Raw genomic sequence first — 19,965 nt, 5'->3', positions numbered from 1 at the left:
AACAGCCTATTTCAGTTTAGTTGTTTGTTTTCAATAAATTCCTTACTCACATTTTTTTTGGTCTCATTCCCATTTCGTCGTTTTGCATTTTGAAGCTCTACGTAGAACCTTCTTAAGATCCAACAGTGCAAAATGTAAATTCTTGCAATTTTTCAATTGGTCTTAAAATTTGAATCAGGAGTGTATATCCCATGCCGTGGTTACGTGTACGGGGTACGGAAGGTATGAAAGTGGGCATAAATGCATAGATTTTACTTTCATCCCTTTTGGTGTGAGAGAATTTTTATTTTCACAAGATATAGACTTGTTTATCTTGGTTTCATGAGATAACAAGGCACACATGTCCTTGAATTTCTGCACTGAAATGTCTAGAATAATTTAAAAATGACTGCTCCTCTGTTATTTATATAGTTGAGTTCTTACATTACCTCCAAGCATTCACAACAGTTTTCAAAGCCAGATAAATTATTGACTTTAATAAATGCAATGGGACATGTCTTGTTATGGGGGCTGTCACGATGGCGCCACTATGGCCAAGGAAATGTTGGATGTTATGTGAAAGACTGCTACATAATGCAGTGGGGACTGCTACAGGAAGATGCTCTTCTGTTGCTGCACTCCATTCATGTTTTGTACTGCTTCCTGGTGATGAGCCATGATCATTCTCTGTCATTGGTTGCAAGTTGTCACCTCTGTAACATAGGGAAAATGATAGTGGAAAAAACTGACATTGCAATAATTTTCTCTCTGCAATACATGCATAAAACCATAGGGTTGACTTGAAATCATACAGTTGCCTGTTTTTGAAGCTGAAAAGTGTGACAAGCTATAATTGGGTTCTGATGTTGGAGTTAGTTATTCTTGCTGCTTTTAAAACTGTTTCGCTATTTTTTTCATCTATTATTGCCACTTCTTTTTGCCACTTTTCACCCATTTCTGCCACTTTTGGATATTTTTTTCCCCACTTTTACCCATTGTTTTGCAGCCTTTTGCAATTGTGTCACCATTTTTTGTCCATTTCTGCCACTTTTTGCTCATTTTTTGCCACCTCCTGCCTGTCTATGTCACTTTTGTTCCAACTTTTGCCACATTTTGCAGATGTTTTTGCCAATTTTCACCCATTTCTGCCAAATTTGGAGATGTTTTTTCTGCTTTTATCCCATTTTTGCCACTTTTACCCATTGTTTTGCAACCTTTTGCTATTGTTTCACCATTTTTTGTCCATTTTTGCCACTTTTTGCTCATGTTTTGCCTCCTCCTGTCAATTTTGGCCACTTTTGTTCCAACTTTTGCCACATTTTGCAGATGTTTTTGCCACTTTTTTACCCATTTTTGCCACTGTTGGAGATTTTTTGCCACTCTTATCCTGTTTTTGCCATGTTTTTGCTGCTTTTACCCATTGTTTTGCAACCTCTTGCTATTGTGTCACCATTTTTTGTCCATTTTTGCCATTTTTTGCTCATGTTTCGCCACCTCCCGCCCATTTTGGCCACTTTTGTTCCAACTTTTGCCACATTTTGCAGATGTTTTTGCCACTTTTTTAACCCATTTCTGCCACTGTTGGAGATTTTTTTGCCACTCTTATCCTGTTTTTGCCATGATTTTGCTGCTTTTACCCATTGTTTTGCAACCTTTTTCCATTGTGTCCCCATATTTTGTTCATTTTTGCCACTTTTATCCTGTTTCACCATATTTTTGCCGCTTTTACCCATTGTTTTGAACCTCTTGCTATTGTGTCACCCTTTTTGTACATTTTTGCAAGTTTTTTTTTTTATGTTTCGCCACCTCCCGTCCATTTTGGCCACTTTTGTTCCAACTTTTGCCACCTTTTATGCCATGTTTTGCCACTTTTCACTCATGATGCCATTTTTCCACTTTTTTTTCCCCATTTATGCCACTTTTTTTTTTTTTTGCCACTTCCTTTACTGTGAACCATCGTTTGTTTGAACCATTTGGCTGGGCCCCAGAATGCTCTTCTCTTTATCCCCCCACTTATAGGCAGCCTGGGTCCTGAAGCTAGACCAGCTGAGGCTGGACAACTGTGCATAGAGGGGATTATAATGTTCAAAATCAGTTAAAACTGACCTTTTGTATTTGGTCTCCCATGTTTTGAAACTCAACTAAGATTTGAAATCATCTGTGTGTAGCCAGCCTCACAAGACTGTCTTCTCTCTGATTCCCCACAGTTGTACAGCTCTGTGGACTTTGGAAGAAAATGGCAGCTCATCCACGAACACGTCACGCCGAACAGATTCTACTGGTGAGTCACTCTCTCTCACATCTTCTCTTTTTATCTTCTCTTTTATCCCACTCCTTCCCTCCTCCTCTAAAGTTTTGTTTACTCAGGAATGCAGAGACTGTTACTAGTGTTCTGCGCCACTGAGCAGGTGATACTGATGACTTAGAACAAGGTGTGCGACTGACTGACGATGCTGCTGAAATCCTGCACATTTTCAACCCCTTGATACAATCAGGCAGGAGATTAATCTCCTCCGTCGGAACACGCTCTGCATTCAGTGTGAGGGAATGTCGCATTCCACTTCATTTCACACACAAGCTCTGCTCATACCAGGCATATTGTACATAAATACTGAATTATTATTTTCAGAAGGAGAGGGGGCTGGTTTTCATGCAGATACCGAAGCTTGAGTACAGTATGAGGAGCTATGACTAATAATGGATCCAGGACGTCGCTGTCACTTCCCATCCAGTCACGTCCGCAGCTCACATCCCCTGCAGTGTACCTACTATGTTTGAAAGTGCACACTCATCACAAATGTAGGCCCGGATCTATTCCAACTCAGTGCTCCTAACCTCGTCTCTGAGGTGACTGTGGTGTGCCTGGGATCGCCGATGGCTACAACCGCTGGAACTTGCATAAATCTGGAGCATCTTCCGTGCCATTGTGGTGTAATCCTAAATAATGTGCACAATCCATCGCTGGCTTCGCCCTTCACGGCCAAAGCCCCTTCAAGGACATCTGAACACTGAAGGGGCCTCTAGCAATGGTTAGGCAGGCCTCCAGTTGGCTGTATTTGGACAATGGCTTCATCAGCCTCCAAGGGATATGAAATATTGCCACAATGGGAAAGCTGGTCTAATCCACGAGCAGTGAAATGAACAATAAAGCTAGATTTTACACAGAGATATACTCACAGTCTGACAATGCAGTGACCCTGCACCACCAAGGCAATGAGGAGGAAAAGATTTGCATGGTTTTGTTTTGCTGCTTTTTCCTGGAAAGGTTTGTGTCTTGAGTTGATAGCCTTTGATTGCAATAATTGGACAATTTAAAGTGAAGGGAAAACTTTCAGTGTTAGGTTCAAGTCATAATTTGGTATTCTTGAAGTGGCATTGTAAGCAGTTCCTGTCAATTGTAAGTATTTGTGTTTGGGCTCATGGTAAAGTGCATGCAGTCACATGATGAATGCATCTGAAAAAAGGCAAATATTCTCACACCAATCAAGCAACTGTTAAATGGGTAAAGAGAGGAAGAAGCAGGAACAACAAAACACATGAAAGTTTGATTCAGTTGCAAGAGCAGCAGAGCTATTAGACCAACAAGCTTATTCTCCCTTCCCCTAGCATATAAAAGCCTCTAGATGTGAAAGCAGAGAGAGTCAAAGACATTACTGCTGCTGATAAATAGGTTCTTTGTAATCACATGATCCTGAATGCCAGATGGGGGGCAGGAAGTGAGTGACAGCCATTAGGAATGAATGGTGTCATAAATATGCTTTTAATTGAAACGGTGATGTACAATGAACCATTGAAACTTTGTGGGGTAAGCAATCAAGTGATAATGTACCTTTAATGAACAAGCCTGTCCTACAGGGCAGCTCTTTAATGTGACAGTTGCTTGTTCCTGTTTAAGTGCCAGTTTCCTTTCCTTTCATCTTTTGTCGTTATTTAATCCACATTTTAAAAGCCAGACTGAGACCAAATGAAGAGCTATATGGGAGCCAAACAACCAGCTCCACTAAGTATAGCCTAATGATCTGGATCTCTTAAAAGAGACTGGTTTCACAAGGGCAAGGCTGGATGGACATCAGCTGAGGAAACACAAGTGAGATCAGAGTTTAATGAGCTAAACCATGACAAGACTGTACTAAACCAAACCGGACTGCACTGAATGTGCAACTACTTTCAGGACCCATAAGACGCTTAGAAATTACATATTATATAATAATAAAATTTGAATGCTTGGCATTCATATTTTGCATAAAACAGCCTTTTAGTAGAGTTTCTCTATGTAGAAATTACTTCTTGCCCCCATCTGGCATTCACCACTGCTGCATGATGTCATCTTTAAAAAATCTATGCATTGTAATTTAAGCTTCCAATGAATTAAAAACCAAAATTTACTTTATGTAGCCCGTAGAATTTAGTATCCACACAGGACACAATAGTTTGGGGTTCTTGTAGCACAAGTCTCATTTTAATCACTACAAAAATATGACAGTGGCACAGGTTACAGTCGCCTTTCCAATTTCCTCCTTTAAAACAAAAATAAATAAAGGTGTACATCATGTACTCTTAGCATTACAAACTCCCATATGCTTTTAAACTAGCCGCCATTACCTTCAGAATCAAACAGTGTCCGTGGAAAATCCGTAAACATCTACAGAGCCTAAAACACATCATCTTGTTAAGATACTTACAGAAACATTTGGTTACCATAATATTCAACAAGATGCCCATGTTTACTCACTGTTTTAACCATTTTTTGAGCACAGAAACAGCGGGGTCATCTCAGCAGAACCGCCAATGATCGCGTGGAAACAGGAAAAAGGGAAGAAAGACCATAATGCACTTGGCGGAGTGACGTTTTTTACAAGCCGATGCTGCCACCTAGTGCCCATAATCTGAAACTCCCTGTGGAAAACCACTTACAATCTACCATTTATTAAAAAGTAAAATGACATCCAACACATAGAAAATAACATAAAATGTAGATTTGAATGCTAGAACCATAGAACCAAATATACCTAGTGGCTAAAACAAACAACCATTTTACCACCTGGTTACATATATATATATATATATATATATATAATCTTTTCATTCTCATCTGCACAAAACTATGTAACCCCTTATTTCCATATACAGCTTGCGAGCCGCAGAACGCCAGTGACTCGTACTGCGGAGCACTTCACTCCCTCTCTAGTCTATCAGAGCTGGCGCTCCAGACCGGCAGCAGCACGTGACTGGAGCGCCACTCCACTCTGCTTCGTTTCAGATACGCTGCAGGTCTATTTTCAGCGCTGCCAAACCTCGTAAATTCACTGTCGTTCAGAAAGCACCAACCATGGAAGTCACAAGCGTAGAACATCTGGTTCTTTCAAAATAAAAGACAATGCACGCACTCCCGATCGTAAATCATCACTATATCAACATTACATCTCATCCTGCGGTGAGAGCAAAGGGTCACTGAGAGGTCAGTGGGTCACACAGCTACAAAGGCGCCATTGACAGGGAAAAGTTAACTTTTGGGGATATTTAGGCAAAGATTTTTGCATAAAACCACAGATCCTTTAATCAAACATTAACTTTTTAACTTCCTAATGTACTCACTCAATGGCGGAACAAATAATATCATGGACTTATACCAGAACGGATGATAAATTAACCCCAAAAGGTAAAATAGTCTGCTGTTGACATACTATTCCTGCGTGAACTCGCAGTTCTCCCATGATCTCTTCCTGCTGATCAGGACTGTGCACCGCGGCCCTGCGCTCTAGACTCGCTTCCAGTGGGCGAGGTCACTCTCCTTCGGTCGGAGCAAACCCGCGGGGCGCACGCTGTATATTGAAATTGGAGGTAAAAGAAGATCTCTGTGCCTTTGCGCTGAAACTAGTGAGGTGTTAAATGGTCAGATGACTGGACTGGTTTCATGTTTCTGACTTAAACCAGCGACTGCTCTGGGACAGCAGGAGCTGTACAAGATCCTGCCACTGGTTAATCAGTTTTCCTGGCTATGATTACACCTTGAAAACAAAAGAACACTCCAAGCAACTCAGAGAAAAGGTTATTAAAAAAGTATAAGTCAGGGGAAGGATACAAATAAAATTCCAGGGCACTAAACTTCCCCCGGAGGTCAGTTAAATCCATCATCAAGAAATGGAAGGAATACGGCACATGTGTCAATCTGCCTAGATCAGGTCGTCCTCACAAACTGAGTGAGTGTACAAGAAGGAGACTAGTGAGAGAGACCACCAAGACAACTATGACTACTCTGAAGGAGTTCCAAGCTTCAGCAGTGGAGATGGGAGAGACTGCATACAACAGCTGTTCTTCACCAGTCAAAGCTTTATGGGAGAGTGGCAAAGAGAAAGACACTGTTGAAGAAAACTCATATAAAATCTGGACTACAGTAAATCCATGGTCAAGTGGAAGAAAGTTAGGTAGAGGGTAAAATAAATCCGGCAAAATATGGGAAACTCATGGAGGACAGTCTTTTCAGTCTGCAAGAGAACTACGGCTTGTAAGCAGATTAATTTATCAGCAAGACAAGACCCAAAGCAAACAGCGAAAGCTACGCAGAAATGGTCCAAAGACAACAACGTGACCTGGTGTCCTGGAGTAGCTGTGTCAAAGCCCAGACCTCAAGCCAAGGGAGAATTTGTGGCTGGACCCCTGTGCAACCTGACAGAGCTTGAGCAGTTTTGCCAAGAAGAAAGGAGTAAAATTGCAGGGTCCAGATGTGCAAGCCTGACTGAGGCTTATCCACACACTCAGTGCTGTGATGGCAGCCAAAGATGCATCTCCTGAAAACGGACGAATATTTAGGCAGTCACTGATTTTACATCACATATTTGTGTCTAATTGACATTAATTTGTAGAAATCTGTTCTCACTTTGACATTAAAGAGTTTTTCTTATATTTTTTGTCAAAAAAGCCAAACTATATTGACCACGATTGATTTATAAATCAATGAAAGGGTTAAACATTCAAGTGGATGAATCATTTTCATATGCATGGGAATACTGAAAAGTGTGTCAGTCAACCTGTCTTCAGAATTACCAAACTATTCCTTTAGTTTTTGCTTTTCTGATAGAAATAGCAGTGAGTGGAGCAGAATCCTTCTGGCTGTTTGATATTTTTCATTTCCTTCCCCCATGTTCCCTCTGCACTGACAATCCTCTGCTCTTTTTTCTTCTTCTTTTTGTCCTTTACATCCCTTTGAATTCATTGTCATTATGATTATGTATTCTCCCACGGTCTGTCACTCTTTCAAAGGTCTGTCTCGGGTCTTGACAAGGAGCCTGATCTGGTCCACATGGAGGCTCATACAGCAGATGGAAGTGAGTGTTTTCCACACATACACATGCAAACATCAAAGATGAGTAATGAACAGGTCTCTATGGGAACGAATTCCACCTGGAGAAAAGTCGGCGTCCCCAGGAAACGGCGACGGCTCACCCCTCCAATAAGCCCAGTGCTGATTCTTGATTAATATGGCCTTTCTTCCTCATCCTTTTCCCTCGCTGAATGTCAGCTCCATAACTCTGAATGGCAGTACCACACAGGCCTCTATAGGTGACATAGGTGAAACTGTTTATACCAGCCTGTGATGTCAAAGTGGAATCATTGTGAGACGTAAGCCTTGCTTTTTTCCCATATTACTCTGGTATGATTGACAGGCGGAGATGCTTGTTTGTGGTGCACATAATAAGAATACATCTTGCACTGGAATGAGAAGCAAATTAGACAGAGAAAATATCAGTCAACATTGACAGCTGGAGTACAACGACACCCACACACTTGTTTATTTTTTTATTCATGTCTTACTGAAGTCAGACAAATAAATAAACCCCTCTTTATCTGAAAAAAAAAACACACCATTAGATTATGCCCCTACCTATTCTGTAGTTAATGCAGCATACATAGAATATACTGTACTTCATGACGGCTTATTAAACCTCTCACACTTTCTGTGTGTCTCCCTCCAATGTGACAGATGTTCAGTATGTCACATGCAGAGCTCAGATGTGCACAGAAGCAAACAGGAACTACCCATTCTCCGGATTCATCGACATCAGCTCTTTGGTGGTTCAAGACGACTACATATTCATACAGGTAAGCCTCCAAACCATCAGCCCCATTTAATATAAGGTACATGATGGAAAGTACCCATAACAAGCCTATGTATGATCCCAATTCCAAAAAAGTTGGGACACTGTGTAAAATTTAACTAAGAATAGAATGCATTGATTTTCAAATATTTTATTCAAAATTGAACCAAAGAAAAAAAAAAAAAAGATGTTGGAACTGAGACATTTTACCAAAATCCCTTAGCACATTTTGAATTTGATGGTAGCAACACATCTCAAAAACGTAGGGATGGGGCAATAAAAGGCTGGAAAAGTAAATGGTTATGATGAAAAACAGCTGAAAAAGCATTTTGCTAACCTTGCAAAGCAGATGGATTTGCCCGTTTATGTTTTTTTTTTTTTATCAGCAAATCCATTTTGCAAAGCTCATGTTTAAACTGTTTGGGCCTGGTAAGAAAGTGAAAGGACCAATCAGCGTACAGTACTTTTAGGCCCGGCAGCGTCGTGACATAAGCAGCAGCAACAAGAGTCTGGTGCAATTATGCCGGAAGACATTCCCGTGGATGCTGCTATAGCGTACTTTTTTCATACCTTCACCACATTTCTTTGTTAAATGAAGAACAAAGAACAGCATTGAGTTGTTTTCTTTTCAAAAACGACAAAAGTCGTGTACTGACACGTCTACAGTCGCCATGGTTCACGCTATGCAGTTCTCTATGGAGTTTACTCCTTGGTAGTTGCACAACTCAGTAGCGGCTACATCACGTTTTGTTGCTCTGATTGGCCCGTAAAGATGTGTCAGACAGAACTTTCATCCAGTCACCCTCAGAGTGTTTTTTCAAAGGTTCTGGCCTTTGCCAAACGCTGTCTGTGTAAGGTTAACCAGATGGATGAGTGAAACAAATTTATCTGGCATGCCAGGTTAGCATTTTGCCTTGTATTAGGTTAATTGGCAACAAGTCAGAAACATGACTGAGTCTAAAAGGAACATTTTAGAGAGGCAGAGCCTCTCAGAAATGAAGGCATTTCTGTTTGAAAAAGTTTTCCGTAATCATAAAACATTAAATACTGTAGTATGTATGCCAGGCATTTAAGTCGTGCTGCCACGCTAACACAATATGCACAAAAAACAGAGAAGATGATGGAAAAAAAAACATCCAAAAATGTTCTCCCACACAAAATTTCTCCTGGCTGCCCTTCTAGTGGTGCTCTGCATGGATCTAAGAACATGTGGCGTCTGCTGTTCTCCATGACCCTTTGATGTTCATGGTGGTAGATGAAGTGCAGGAACAGGAACACAATTATGCAATCTGTCATCATTGTTGGCTGGGCTCGCACATGCAGGTTGACGTGATGGTTTCAGGAAAGACTAGCCTGGTCATCCACATGGAGACAAGACAGTTGCTGTATACAGATTTATTCATACTGGGACTTGCTTTCAAAAAGTAGTATTTTCGGGCTCCCAAAATGCCAGTACCATGTGGATGAAATGCCGATACGATGAAATACTTTTGCAGTTAGTCCTAAACTCATCTCCATGTGGACCGCCCCAAAGATAGGCAGAGGTTCACCAATCTGTGAAAAACAGTGGCTTAAAACTGTAGAAAAGTTTCAGAAAAAATGTGTAGACCTTGAATATCCCATCATCTATGTATAGCATTGGTTCCCAACCAATCTGGGACCTCATGGTGGGGGGGACCAGAGAACTTGGGTGGGGGAAGCTTTTTTTTCTGCTTTCAGGTTGTCCATATAATATAAACAAATTGAACTAAAATCAAAGACTTCTCTGGCAAAACCTCTTTTAAATTGAACTGAGGCATATGGAAAACTGTTCTGTGGTCAGATGAATCAAAATTTGACATTTGTTTAGGAAACCACAGAGGTTGTGTGTTGTGGAATAAAGAGAAGAGGGACCATTCAGTTTATTATCAGCACACAGTTCAAAGCCTGCATCTCTGATGGTATGGGTTGCATTAGTGCCTATGGCGTGGGCAGCTTACCCACCTGGAAAGACTTTCAATGCTGAAAAGTATACAGAGGTTTTAGAGCAACCTTATCCTCCCATCCAGACAAAGTCCCTTGCTTTCAGGGAAGGACTTGCGTATTTTAGCAAGACGACCATCAAATTCAAAATGAGCTAATATCTTTTATTAAAATGTCTCAGTTGAAATATCCGATACGTAGTTAATGTAGTATTGCGAATCAAACACGGGTTTAGGAGATTTGTAAAGCATTATTTTCTGTTTTTATTTACATTTTACACAGAGTGGTTATAGTGTTGTGTCTTGATTTTTGTCAGTAGTTGCATTGAAAGAAAAGACAGATGAGCACTGTTTACCTTAAGACTGTATGGCATCAGTCTGTGAACTATTACACAACGCTTACTAGTCTCAAATTTTCTTTTATGTTATCTCCTGTGTGCATTCACTGTCACATATTGTATATGGTAAACAATGAATAGATGAACATCAGGTCTTTCGGTTCAAGTTGACTACATGTTCATACAGGCAGGGTTCAAGCAGTCATTAAGACAAGGGTGGTTGTACTGTTTCTACATCAGCAGACCTGAGTACAATATGTGCTCTGTAACACTGAGTTATTTCCACCTTGATTATTTTCTATGTGTACTTAATTAGTTTTATGTATTTTCTTGTCTCACAGTGAAGTGCCTTGATTTGTCAAGGTGTCAGCTACTTGAAAGACATAAAAAAGTCACTTTAAATAAGCTAGTTTCAGTGGGTGGTAACTGAAGGGAAAAGAAACTTTTGTGCTGAAACTCAAACATCACATTGTTCCAAACACCACATTTATTTCAGGGTACACAGTAAGAACTGGAAAGGGGAAGGATAGTGTCAATTTAAAACATGGGTTCAGCTAACGTAAAATTTTCCCCACTGTCTCTGGTGATTAATGTTGGTCTTTGTGAATTAGTTGCTATTTGCACTCAGGGTTAATTTGCATAGGAAGGGGGCTATTTTAGGAACTATTTTGTGCCAAAGTTTTTAATATTCTTTCATTGTTCCCCAAATGGACAGGTGCACTTGTTTGCAGAGCAATCTGCATGCAGGTTGAGGGCAATCTGCATTGATTTCCCCTTCGCTTGTGCTCTGTAGATTGGAGGCTTCCTTTCTCTATCATTTCTACATGTCCAGCATGCACAAAAAGCAGAGATATTCTTTGTGGATCTGACCCACAGGGTATATAATGCATTACTTACACAGCAAATGGTAGACATACGTGATGCAGGAGTGGGCAGTCATGGTCAGAAAGTAACCTGACACGCCAGATGGATTTGTTTCACGCATCCATCTGGAAAACCTTGCATAGACAGTGTTTGGGAAAGAAAAACTCTGAGGGTGATTGTAACGTTCTGTCTGTCTCATCTATGTGGGCCAATCAGAGCAACAAAACACGTGACATAGCCACTATTGAGGAGTAAACTCCGTAGAGAACTGCATAATGCGAACCATGGCGACTGTAGACTTTTGTTGTTTTTGAAAAGGAAACAACCCAAATAGTCTTCTTTGTTCTTCTGATCTCTTCTGTCATAATTGCACCGGCTTCTTGTTGCCGCTTGCTGACGTCACGACTCCTCTGTGCCTGAAAGTACTGCCCCTGGTCCTGTAACTTTCTAACTGGGCCCGAACAGTTCAGACTGGAGCTTTGCAAGATGGATTTACCAGTGAGAAACACAGAAATGGTTAAATCCATCTGCTTTGCAAGGTTAGTCAGAAAAAGAGTGGAAGTGGATTTTAGGAAACAGTCCTGCACTGTGCATTTGATAAGTTGTGCCACATATGTGACCTGCATTGTCATTAATGGAGGAAGAACCATATTAAGGCCATTTTTTGGTCTTTCACCACGGTACCATGTCAAACTATGTAACTAAATTCTTGCCCCGTCTTGGCTGACAGCATAGACAAGTGTATTTCTGACATCACCACTGTCTCAATGACTGTGCAAGTTCACCGGTCATCAAGGGGGCGGGTCAAAGAGCTGGATCATAGCTACAACAGAGGCACTCTGTATGATTCTAGTGGTCTTTTGCTCTGAAAACAAGAAGAAACCAAACAGGAAACAATTATGGACTCATCTGGATGTAAATCAAGAAGACGACTTTCATATAGAACTTGGCATATGAATGTGATAACGTCAAGAAAATTTATCCTGCTAATACAAACAATCTTCCTGGATTTTACACATCAATCCCCTGGGGAAGAAGAAGTGGGGACTTGTTTAATGTCACTCTGGTAAATGATGACAGAAATACAAGGAGCAATACTCTCCTATTAGGAGGGATTCATGTCGTTGACGTCAGGCCATGCAAGGAAAATCTGACATACTTATCTTGTTGAATCATGTTTGTTGGGCGTCTTGGATTCGTCATTAATTACGCCACATTACCACAGCAATTGTCTTTACAGATGCCCATAATTGGGTTGGATGTTTGACGATGAGCTGCAACGTTGCAGGGAGGCTTAAATCTGACTTTGTGTAGTCTGAGACAGCCTTATAAGAGTTAGGACGTCTGTTCAGTTTAGAATGGGATGTTTGCACCTTCTGGCTCGGACCCTGCCAGTAGGCTGCTTGTTGTTATATCTTCTAACAGTAAAAGGTATTCATTTGTACAAAGGCTAATGAATCTCTTAATTAGAAAACTCAAACAACAGTCTTATCAAGTTTTAAATTGAAGTTTATGAAGACAGTCATGGTTGTTTGTTCCACTAAATCTTGTTCAGCATAAGAACTGGTTCAGCCACATTAAACATTCATTTTTAGAAATATGAATTAGTAAATTTAACAGCACCACATCATCACTTTTAGTACAGTTTTACTGTCCGGAAATCCAACAAAAGTATGTAAATGTTCAGAATATTTTTCAATTTTATAAATGACAGTAAAAATAGGTCAAAAATCCCTCTTGCCTGAATTCAGGATTTTTTCATAAGCGAAGTACAATACTTAAATATTCACCCTTTACGCTGCCCAGGGTGTCATTGTAATCATGATTTGTACAGCAGAAGAATCTGAAATGTTAATGTCCTGAATTTCAAGTAATGCAGATGCAATTTATGGGTTGTATTTTAATTTTATCCACAGCATGAATATTATTTCCTTTGACATTGTGCAAATGAGCTTTCATACATTTAAAAGTCAACAGGAGAAGTCAGCATAATTACACATAGTCTACCACAGCTCTACATTTATTCAGATTTATCTCCAACAGCTGCTCTTACTCTTTCTGCTTAAGGTGTTTTTATCACCTGTACTTACAGACAGAATCTATATGGTCACATTTTAATGCTCAACTCTTCCCCTGCTCAGAATTTATTTTCTAAAAGGCCACAGTTCGACTAACACGCTACTTGCTGCCACCCTCCTCCTATCGTCTTCAAGTAAAACTTAATATTTTCAGAACCAGCTGATCCTAAACTGATGCAGCGTTCTCCTGCTGGAGAGAAAGGATGACCCATGTCCTCCAAAAACAATGACCCCAGTTCAGAAAACAATAGCCATAACCCTGATCCCCTCACCTGTCCATCTGACATCTGCCTAGAAACATGAATCCATTTTCAGTACTGAGAGTCCTCTATGAATGTATATACACAAGGTTTAATGTCATTAAAATTATATATTAGTGACATTACTCAGGCCTCAAAGTGAGGCCTGAGGCCCTATGGCTCCCTACATTTAAACAGACCCTCTTCTTTGTCTGTCCTAGCTGGGCTTTATCTTGTCTTTTTTTCATATAGGAAATCCAGCACAACAAAGCTACAAGCTTTCTTGACCATATTCAGTGGTAAATAAAGCCCAAGACCACCCCTTTTTTCTTAATCTGAACAGTGCCACTGATCTATTTGGGTCCCAACATCTCAGTACAAATAATTCAAATTCCGTGTTTATTTATTTATAAGGTTTGCTGAATTAGGAAAATGTGCATTATTCACATACATATTATGGCATGCATATCATAAATACATATCAGTGTTAATGTGCCTGAATGAGCAAAGAGCATTGGCTCCCAGCCCTGGGGGGGGGGGGGGGTCTGCTCTGATGTTGTCAGAATTAGATGCGTTAAAAAAAAAAAAAAAATGATCCATGTCTTTCAGGACCTTGCTTTGTGCACTGGTGCACAGTCATGTTGGAACAGAAAGGGGCCATCCCCAAATTGTTCCCACAAAGTTGGGAGCATGGAATTGTCCAAAATCTCTTGGTATGCTGAAGCATTCAGAGTTCCTATCACTGGAACTAAGGGGCCAAGCCCAGCTCCTGAAAATCAACCCCACACCATAATCCCCCCTCCACCAAACTTTACACTTGGCACAATGCAGTCAGACAAGTACCATTCTCCTAGCAACTGCCATACCCAGACTCATCCATCATATTGCCAGATGGAGGAGCGCGATTTGTCACTCCAGAGAATGCGACTCCTTTGCTCTAGAGTCCAGTGGCGCCGTGCTTTACACCACTGCATGCAACGCTTTGCATTACACTTGGTGATGTATGGCTTGGATGCAGCTGCTCGGCCATGGAAACCCATTCCATGAAGCTCTCTACGCACTGTTCTTGAGCTCATCTGAAGGCCACATGAAGTTTGGAGGTCTGTAGCGATTGACTCTGCAGAAAGTTGGTGACTTCTGCGCACTATGCGCCTCAGCATCCACTCCGTCGTTTTACGTGGCCTACCAATTCACGGCTGAGTTGCGGTTGTTCCCAATCACTTCCACTTTGTTATAACACCACTGACAGTTGACTATGGAATATTTAGGAGATGGAAATTTCACCACTGGACTTGTTGCACAGGTGGCATCCTATCACAGTACCACGCTGGAATTCACTGAGCTCATAAGAGCAACCCATTCTTTCACAGATGTTTGTAGAAACAGTCTGCATGCCACTGTTGCCATGGAATAGATTGGAACACCTGATTTCAGTGTATATATATATATATATATTTACATACATATATATATATATATATTTACATACATATACACATTTTACACCCCTTAAATGGGTGTACGTCCAAAAACGGTTCTTCCGGTTTTCAACTGAAAGAAACCCTACCTAAACAAAACTTATCATGAGTATTCACCTTTATAAAGAGAGTTTAATCAACTTATCAAGGGCCAGTGCTCATTGGTGCCAGATGCTGTAATGTCACTTCCTGTGGTGTTGACTGATCTCCACTGATTGGCTGAGAAAAATCCCTTTGGTTTACTGTATCACAGAGAGATGGGGATGGAAGTCTACTGAAGTGACTGCAGGCGGTTCCTTGCCCTGAAAAGGGTTGAAGTCGGGCCTGAATTGCATGTTTCAAAAAAAGTTTCCTTTGGTTGTTATTTTCGGTAGCAGTTGTAGATAAAGTGTTACTCTCCAAGTTCTTTAATCCCACTAAATGTTGAACACAGAGGAGAGTTGAGACTTTTCCAAGATTCTTACTTACCTGAGCCAACTGTAGACAAGTCCTAACTCCTGAACCCTCACTGGCCTTGGCAGCATTAGATAAAGAAACAGAGTTGTTCTCAAAAGAACCTTCAATGCTGTTTGACCTCTCCGTAGTCTCAACTAAACTCACAGGTACTCAACCTAAACCGCCCCTTCAATTCTAGCACCTTCACATTTAAACACGTATGCGTCACAGATGAAAGATCCTGAAAGAGATGGGAAGGAAAAAAAAATCAATCATACCAATTCGTCTTAAAGTTCAAACTGCCTCTGGTTACCCTGCCATCGATCTCCTGCTTCTTCACTCGATTGCATGTGGGACTGTTCTGTAGTGCTCACCGCTAGGCCGCTGTATTTCCTCTCTGAGCTTGTTTTCTCTTTTCTGGGCCATTCAGAGCACTTACTTGATCAGTAAAAGAATCAGCCCAGTCATACAACATTAATAATGATATCACTCCTCCTTAGAAGAGAGCCACAGGTTTGATTTGAAGGTTTGCCTCTAATGAATTCCCTGACGTTATTGACTGGTGGGGTTATAAAGCTGCAGGCTTACTTTACTTTGCATGGTTCTATGTGTATAAAATGCTTTGCTTCCGTGGCCTTCAGGCTAATGACAGGGCTTCGGCACCCACCGGCTGTGTGTTGTCTCACCGCATAAGCTAACACCCAACAGCTTGGAGTGTTTGCAAAGGGTCTAGACCATTAAGAACGGCTTTTTTTCCTCCCTAGCGTCTGATGAGCATTGGTTAGACAATTTAAAGATTTCTCCTGACAAAGAATAATTAGACTATTGATTGTCCTAAGAGATATTTACCAAAGTCCGCTTTGAAACCACTAAATGCATAGACACCTAGAGAGGCCAGAATCCTCTGAAAGCAAGCCTGGAGACTGCTAGAGAGGACAAAGAGGGAGATGGAGAGATTGATGTGCACTATCACCCATCACTTTAACTGATCAGAGAACATAAAATATGGTGTCAGTAATGAGTTCAGACATGAGGCCTTGATGCGTTCTCTGCATTCGTCCAGCAGTAGAGCTTCAGCACAGCAGGCAATAAAAAACAAGAGGAGTTTTGCTAAAATTAATCATAATCTTCTGTTGAAAGCTATGCGGGGGTACCCTACACCAGTGGTTCTCAACGTTGGGGTGGGGACCCCATTGGGGGTCGCGAGACACTGAGAGTGGGTCTCCAGATGCCTTAAAAACACTAAGAACATCTTGGAATTACATTTTTCACACTTCACATTTACCTAATTGTAACTCATTTTTTATCACCTTTTCCACCAATTTTGCCAATTTAAACATAGTTTTGCAACCTAAAACCCATTTTTTTGTCAATTTTAAACCCTTTCCACCACTTTTTCTGCCTGTTTTTGCCACTTCTGAACTAAATCTTGCCACTCTCTGCCTATTGTTGGCTCTGTTGACATATTATTGCCACTATTAACCTGTTTTACAACTTTTTAAGCCACATTTCACGATTTGAAAAGCCCACTTTTGCCAGTTTCTGCCTCAGCTAACCCTTTTTTGGCAGTTTATATCAATTTTCTTCCCAATTCACCAAATTTCAACCTATTTATGCCATTAAATGCCATTTCAGCCACTTTTTCAATCCTTTTTTACCACTTAAAATGCCCATTTTTGCCACTGTAACCCTCTTTGTTTTTTTTTTTTTTTTGCCACTTTTATCTAATCTTTGGCATTTCTAGCCCATTTCTGCTGCTTTCAAAATTCTGATTTCACCACCTTTCCCATTATTAACCCTTTTGAGCTATTTTTAATATATTTTAATTCTGTTTTTAACAAAAGGATTTACATTTTAAGAGGGCTACTTACTACACAAATGAATTGAAAATTTGTCTCTATGATGAGAATGGTTTTTATTCAGGTTAAATATAAAAACTCCAGCTTAACTTTACAATGAACTATGATTTTGCTGGCCCCCAGTTTGGCTGGGCCCCAGAAAGCTCTTCCATTTCCCCCCCTAATGTACAGCTTTGTCTCCACACGACTATTCTTGAATGTTCATGGCTGTGTTCAGCCACCTTCAGGTACAGTGGGGGTCCCCGGTCACTGGCACCTTTATTTTGGGGGTCGCAGGCTGGAAAGTTTGAGAACCACTGCTCTACACAATGAATTAATACTTCTTTTTTCTGTTATAGGTTCCTACATCAGGAAGAGCCACCTATTACGTATCCTACAAGAGAGAATCCTTTATACAAACCAAACTCCCCAAGTACTCTCTGCCCAAGGTAAGTTGCAGCTCAGTTTGACTGACAAGAAATTTTACGGAGTCTGATTGGTGTTAAATGTATGAGACTGATAAAGACAACAATTTGCAAATGTTGCAAATAGCAAATGTTTATGTATTAAGTTTGCTTATTTAAATAAATGCAATAATGCCACTGAATTTGTTCAACCAGGGCTTACAACTAAGTGATTTTGATGTGGCCCCTCTCATTACCAGTGAGAACAAATTAGAGGCCAAAACACAACTCAGAGAAAGACAAAGCATGGGAAACAAGCTGACAAGCAATCAGCACAAAACATGTATATAAAACATTTAAGAATGAAGGCACAAAATGTAAAATAATTCAGAAAAGGCAGTGTACAAGCCACAGCGACAAGTTAACCAAAATCATTGTGGTTGTAAACACGTTTCTGTTGTAAAAATCAGAGTTTTAACATGGATGTGTATGCGACCTCTGCTGCTTCTGCTGCCAGCCTCAAGTGGACACTAGAGGAACTGCAGTTTTATCCACTTTCACTTTGGGTTCAATTTTCAACCATGGAGGTTTTCCTTTGAGGAAAAACTGAGGGATTTACAAACAAAAAAGACACATTTTGTAGATAACAACCAGGGTAGACAGTAACTAATTACATTTACTCAATTACTGTAACTGAGCAGCTTTTTGTGTACTTGTAATTTTTTGAGTAGTTTTTAAAATCACTTGCTTTTACTGAAGTATATTTTGAGAGAAGTATTTATACTTAATTCAATTTTTAAAAGCATCGAGCACTGAGTAAGAAAATAAAGACTAAAGTCGTTACAAGGCGGTCAAAGCTTTCTGCCAACAACATAAAAACGACCAGTCGTTTGGCTTTCAGAACACATGAAGATCAGTACATGCACATAGAGAGAGCATGATTCCAGATGTCCTTCCACAACAGCTGTTGCATTGTACTTTATGTCAAACCTTATCTCTATTTTCTTGTTGTTGTTTCACATTAAGGACAGGTCATATTTCACTGTGAAAGCTTCTTGGTAGCTACTCAGCACTCAGTCTTCGGTACTTTGGCTACATTTTAAATGGATTACTTTTTACTTTTACTTGAGTAGATTTATAGATCTGTACTTACTTTTATTTATAATGAGCTATAATTTTAAAAACAGTGTTAATTAGGATGGCTGTTTTAAATGTCGTCTCAGTCTTCATCTTTTAATTACAACATTAGGTTTAGTCACACTTTAAACATTTACATTCTTTAAAGTTTTAGCCTCATTTTAGTTGAGAAAAACTCAAACATTTTTTATTCCAGTTTTGGTCAATAAAAAGTCTTTACATTTTAGTCAGGACCTTTGATAAAGATTTCATCAGCCAATTTATAAAGTCATGACAAATGTCAAACACTTGTATTGAAGCATTAGTAATACTTTAATTCAAATATAGTTGTAAAAACATACACTTATAACTTATCCCTGCTTGTGTTGTGCATCAGAGAAATATTTTGAACGTCTTGAAGTCCAGCTACGTTTTGGTCTTATTTAGTCTCCTTGATGAAAGCCACATGTTCCTCTGACGTTTTATCATCAAAAATCAGTTTTAGCCCCCGTCTTTATGGAAAAAGAGCAGTCAATAAACATTTCAAGTCATATTTTTGTCAATAAAATTAATACTGGTTAGAAATATGCACAATGACTGTCTTCTCCAGGTTGAGCCTACCACAGTTGATGTTTTTCATGACTGACTGGAGGCAGGTGATGCATTTGGTGTCAGCTTTGTCAATACAGTCTGTACAGGCAGCAGCTCTCATACGCTCACTCTTGCAGACCACTTTAATGAGACGCCACCTCTGTCAGAACAAGAGTGACATACTTTGCCTGAATAATATTTTGGATTTTTTTAATTAATTGATTTAGCCTTATTCATAAAGTCTGATACCTACATTCATAAAATAACCAAATTACAAACATTACAGATTAAGCAACAATTCATAAACAAAACAGAAACAAAAGGTCAGAGGTCTAATCTGGGATTGAATTATGTGTAGATCCAAGTAGTTACACAAAGGTGGCTGACTCTAGCTTTGTTAGCTAAAGCTAATGTAACTACTGTAGTTAACGTTACTACGTAAGTCAGTGTTGCTACTTTGGCTTTAGCTTTAGCAACATTAGCTTAAGGAAATGCAGCTTTAGCAAATATAGCTAAAGCTAACATAGCTGCATAAGCTATGTAGTTAA

General features: G+C 40.0%; 1 protein-coding gene across 3 annotated transcripts in view; it reads left to right on the top strand.

Annotated features, from left to right (window-relative positions):
- The window catches only part of sorcs3 (sortilin related VPS10 domain containing receptor 3), a 463,686-nt gene that overhangs the window by 324,858 nt on the left and 118,863 nt on the right, over positions 1 to 19,965 (top strand). For all 3 annotated transcript variants that reach the window (XM_041785632.1, XM_041785633.1, XM_041785634.1), the window contains 4 exons: positions 2,187 to 2,260; positions 7,240 to 7,304; positions 7,961 to 8,079; positions 17,666 to 17,755. In XM_041785632.1, coding sequence (XP_041641566.1) covers positions 2,187 to 2,260; positions 7,240 to 7,304; positions 7,961 to 8,079; positions 17,666 to 17,755 — 348 coding nt within the window. The remainder of the gene's footprint in view (positions 1 to 2,186; positions 2,261 to 7,239; positions 7,305 to 7,960; positions 8,080 to 17,665; positions 17,756 to 19,965) is intronic.

Source organism: Cheilinus undulatus, linkage group 4, assembly GCF_018320785.1.
Source record: "Cheilinus undulatus linkage group 4, ASM1832078v1, whole genome shotgun sequence".
In the NCBI taxonomy this organism is placed as follows: domain Eukaryota; kingdom Metazoa; phylum Chordata; class Actinopteri; order Labriformes; family Labridae; genus Cheilinus; species Cheilinus undulatus.
Note: the sequence above shows the minus strand (reverse complement) of the source record. Positions and strands in the feature narration are given on the sequence as shown.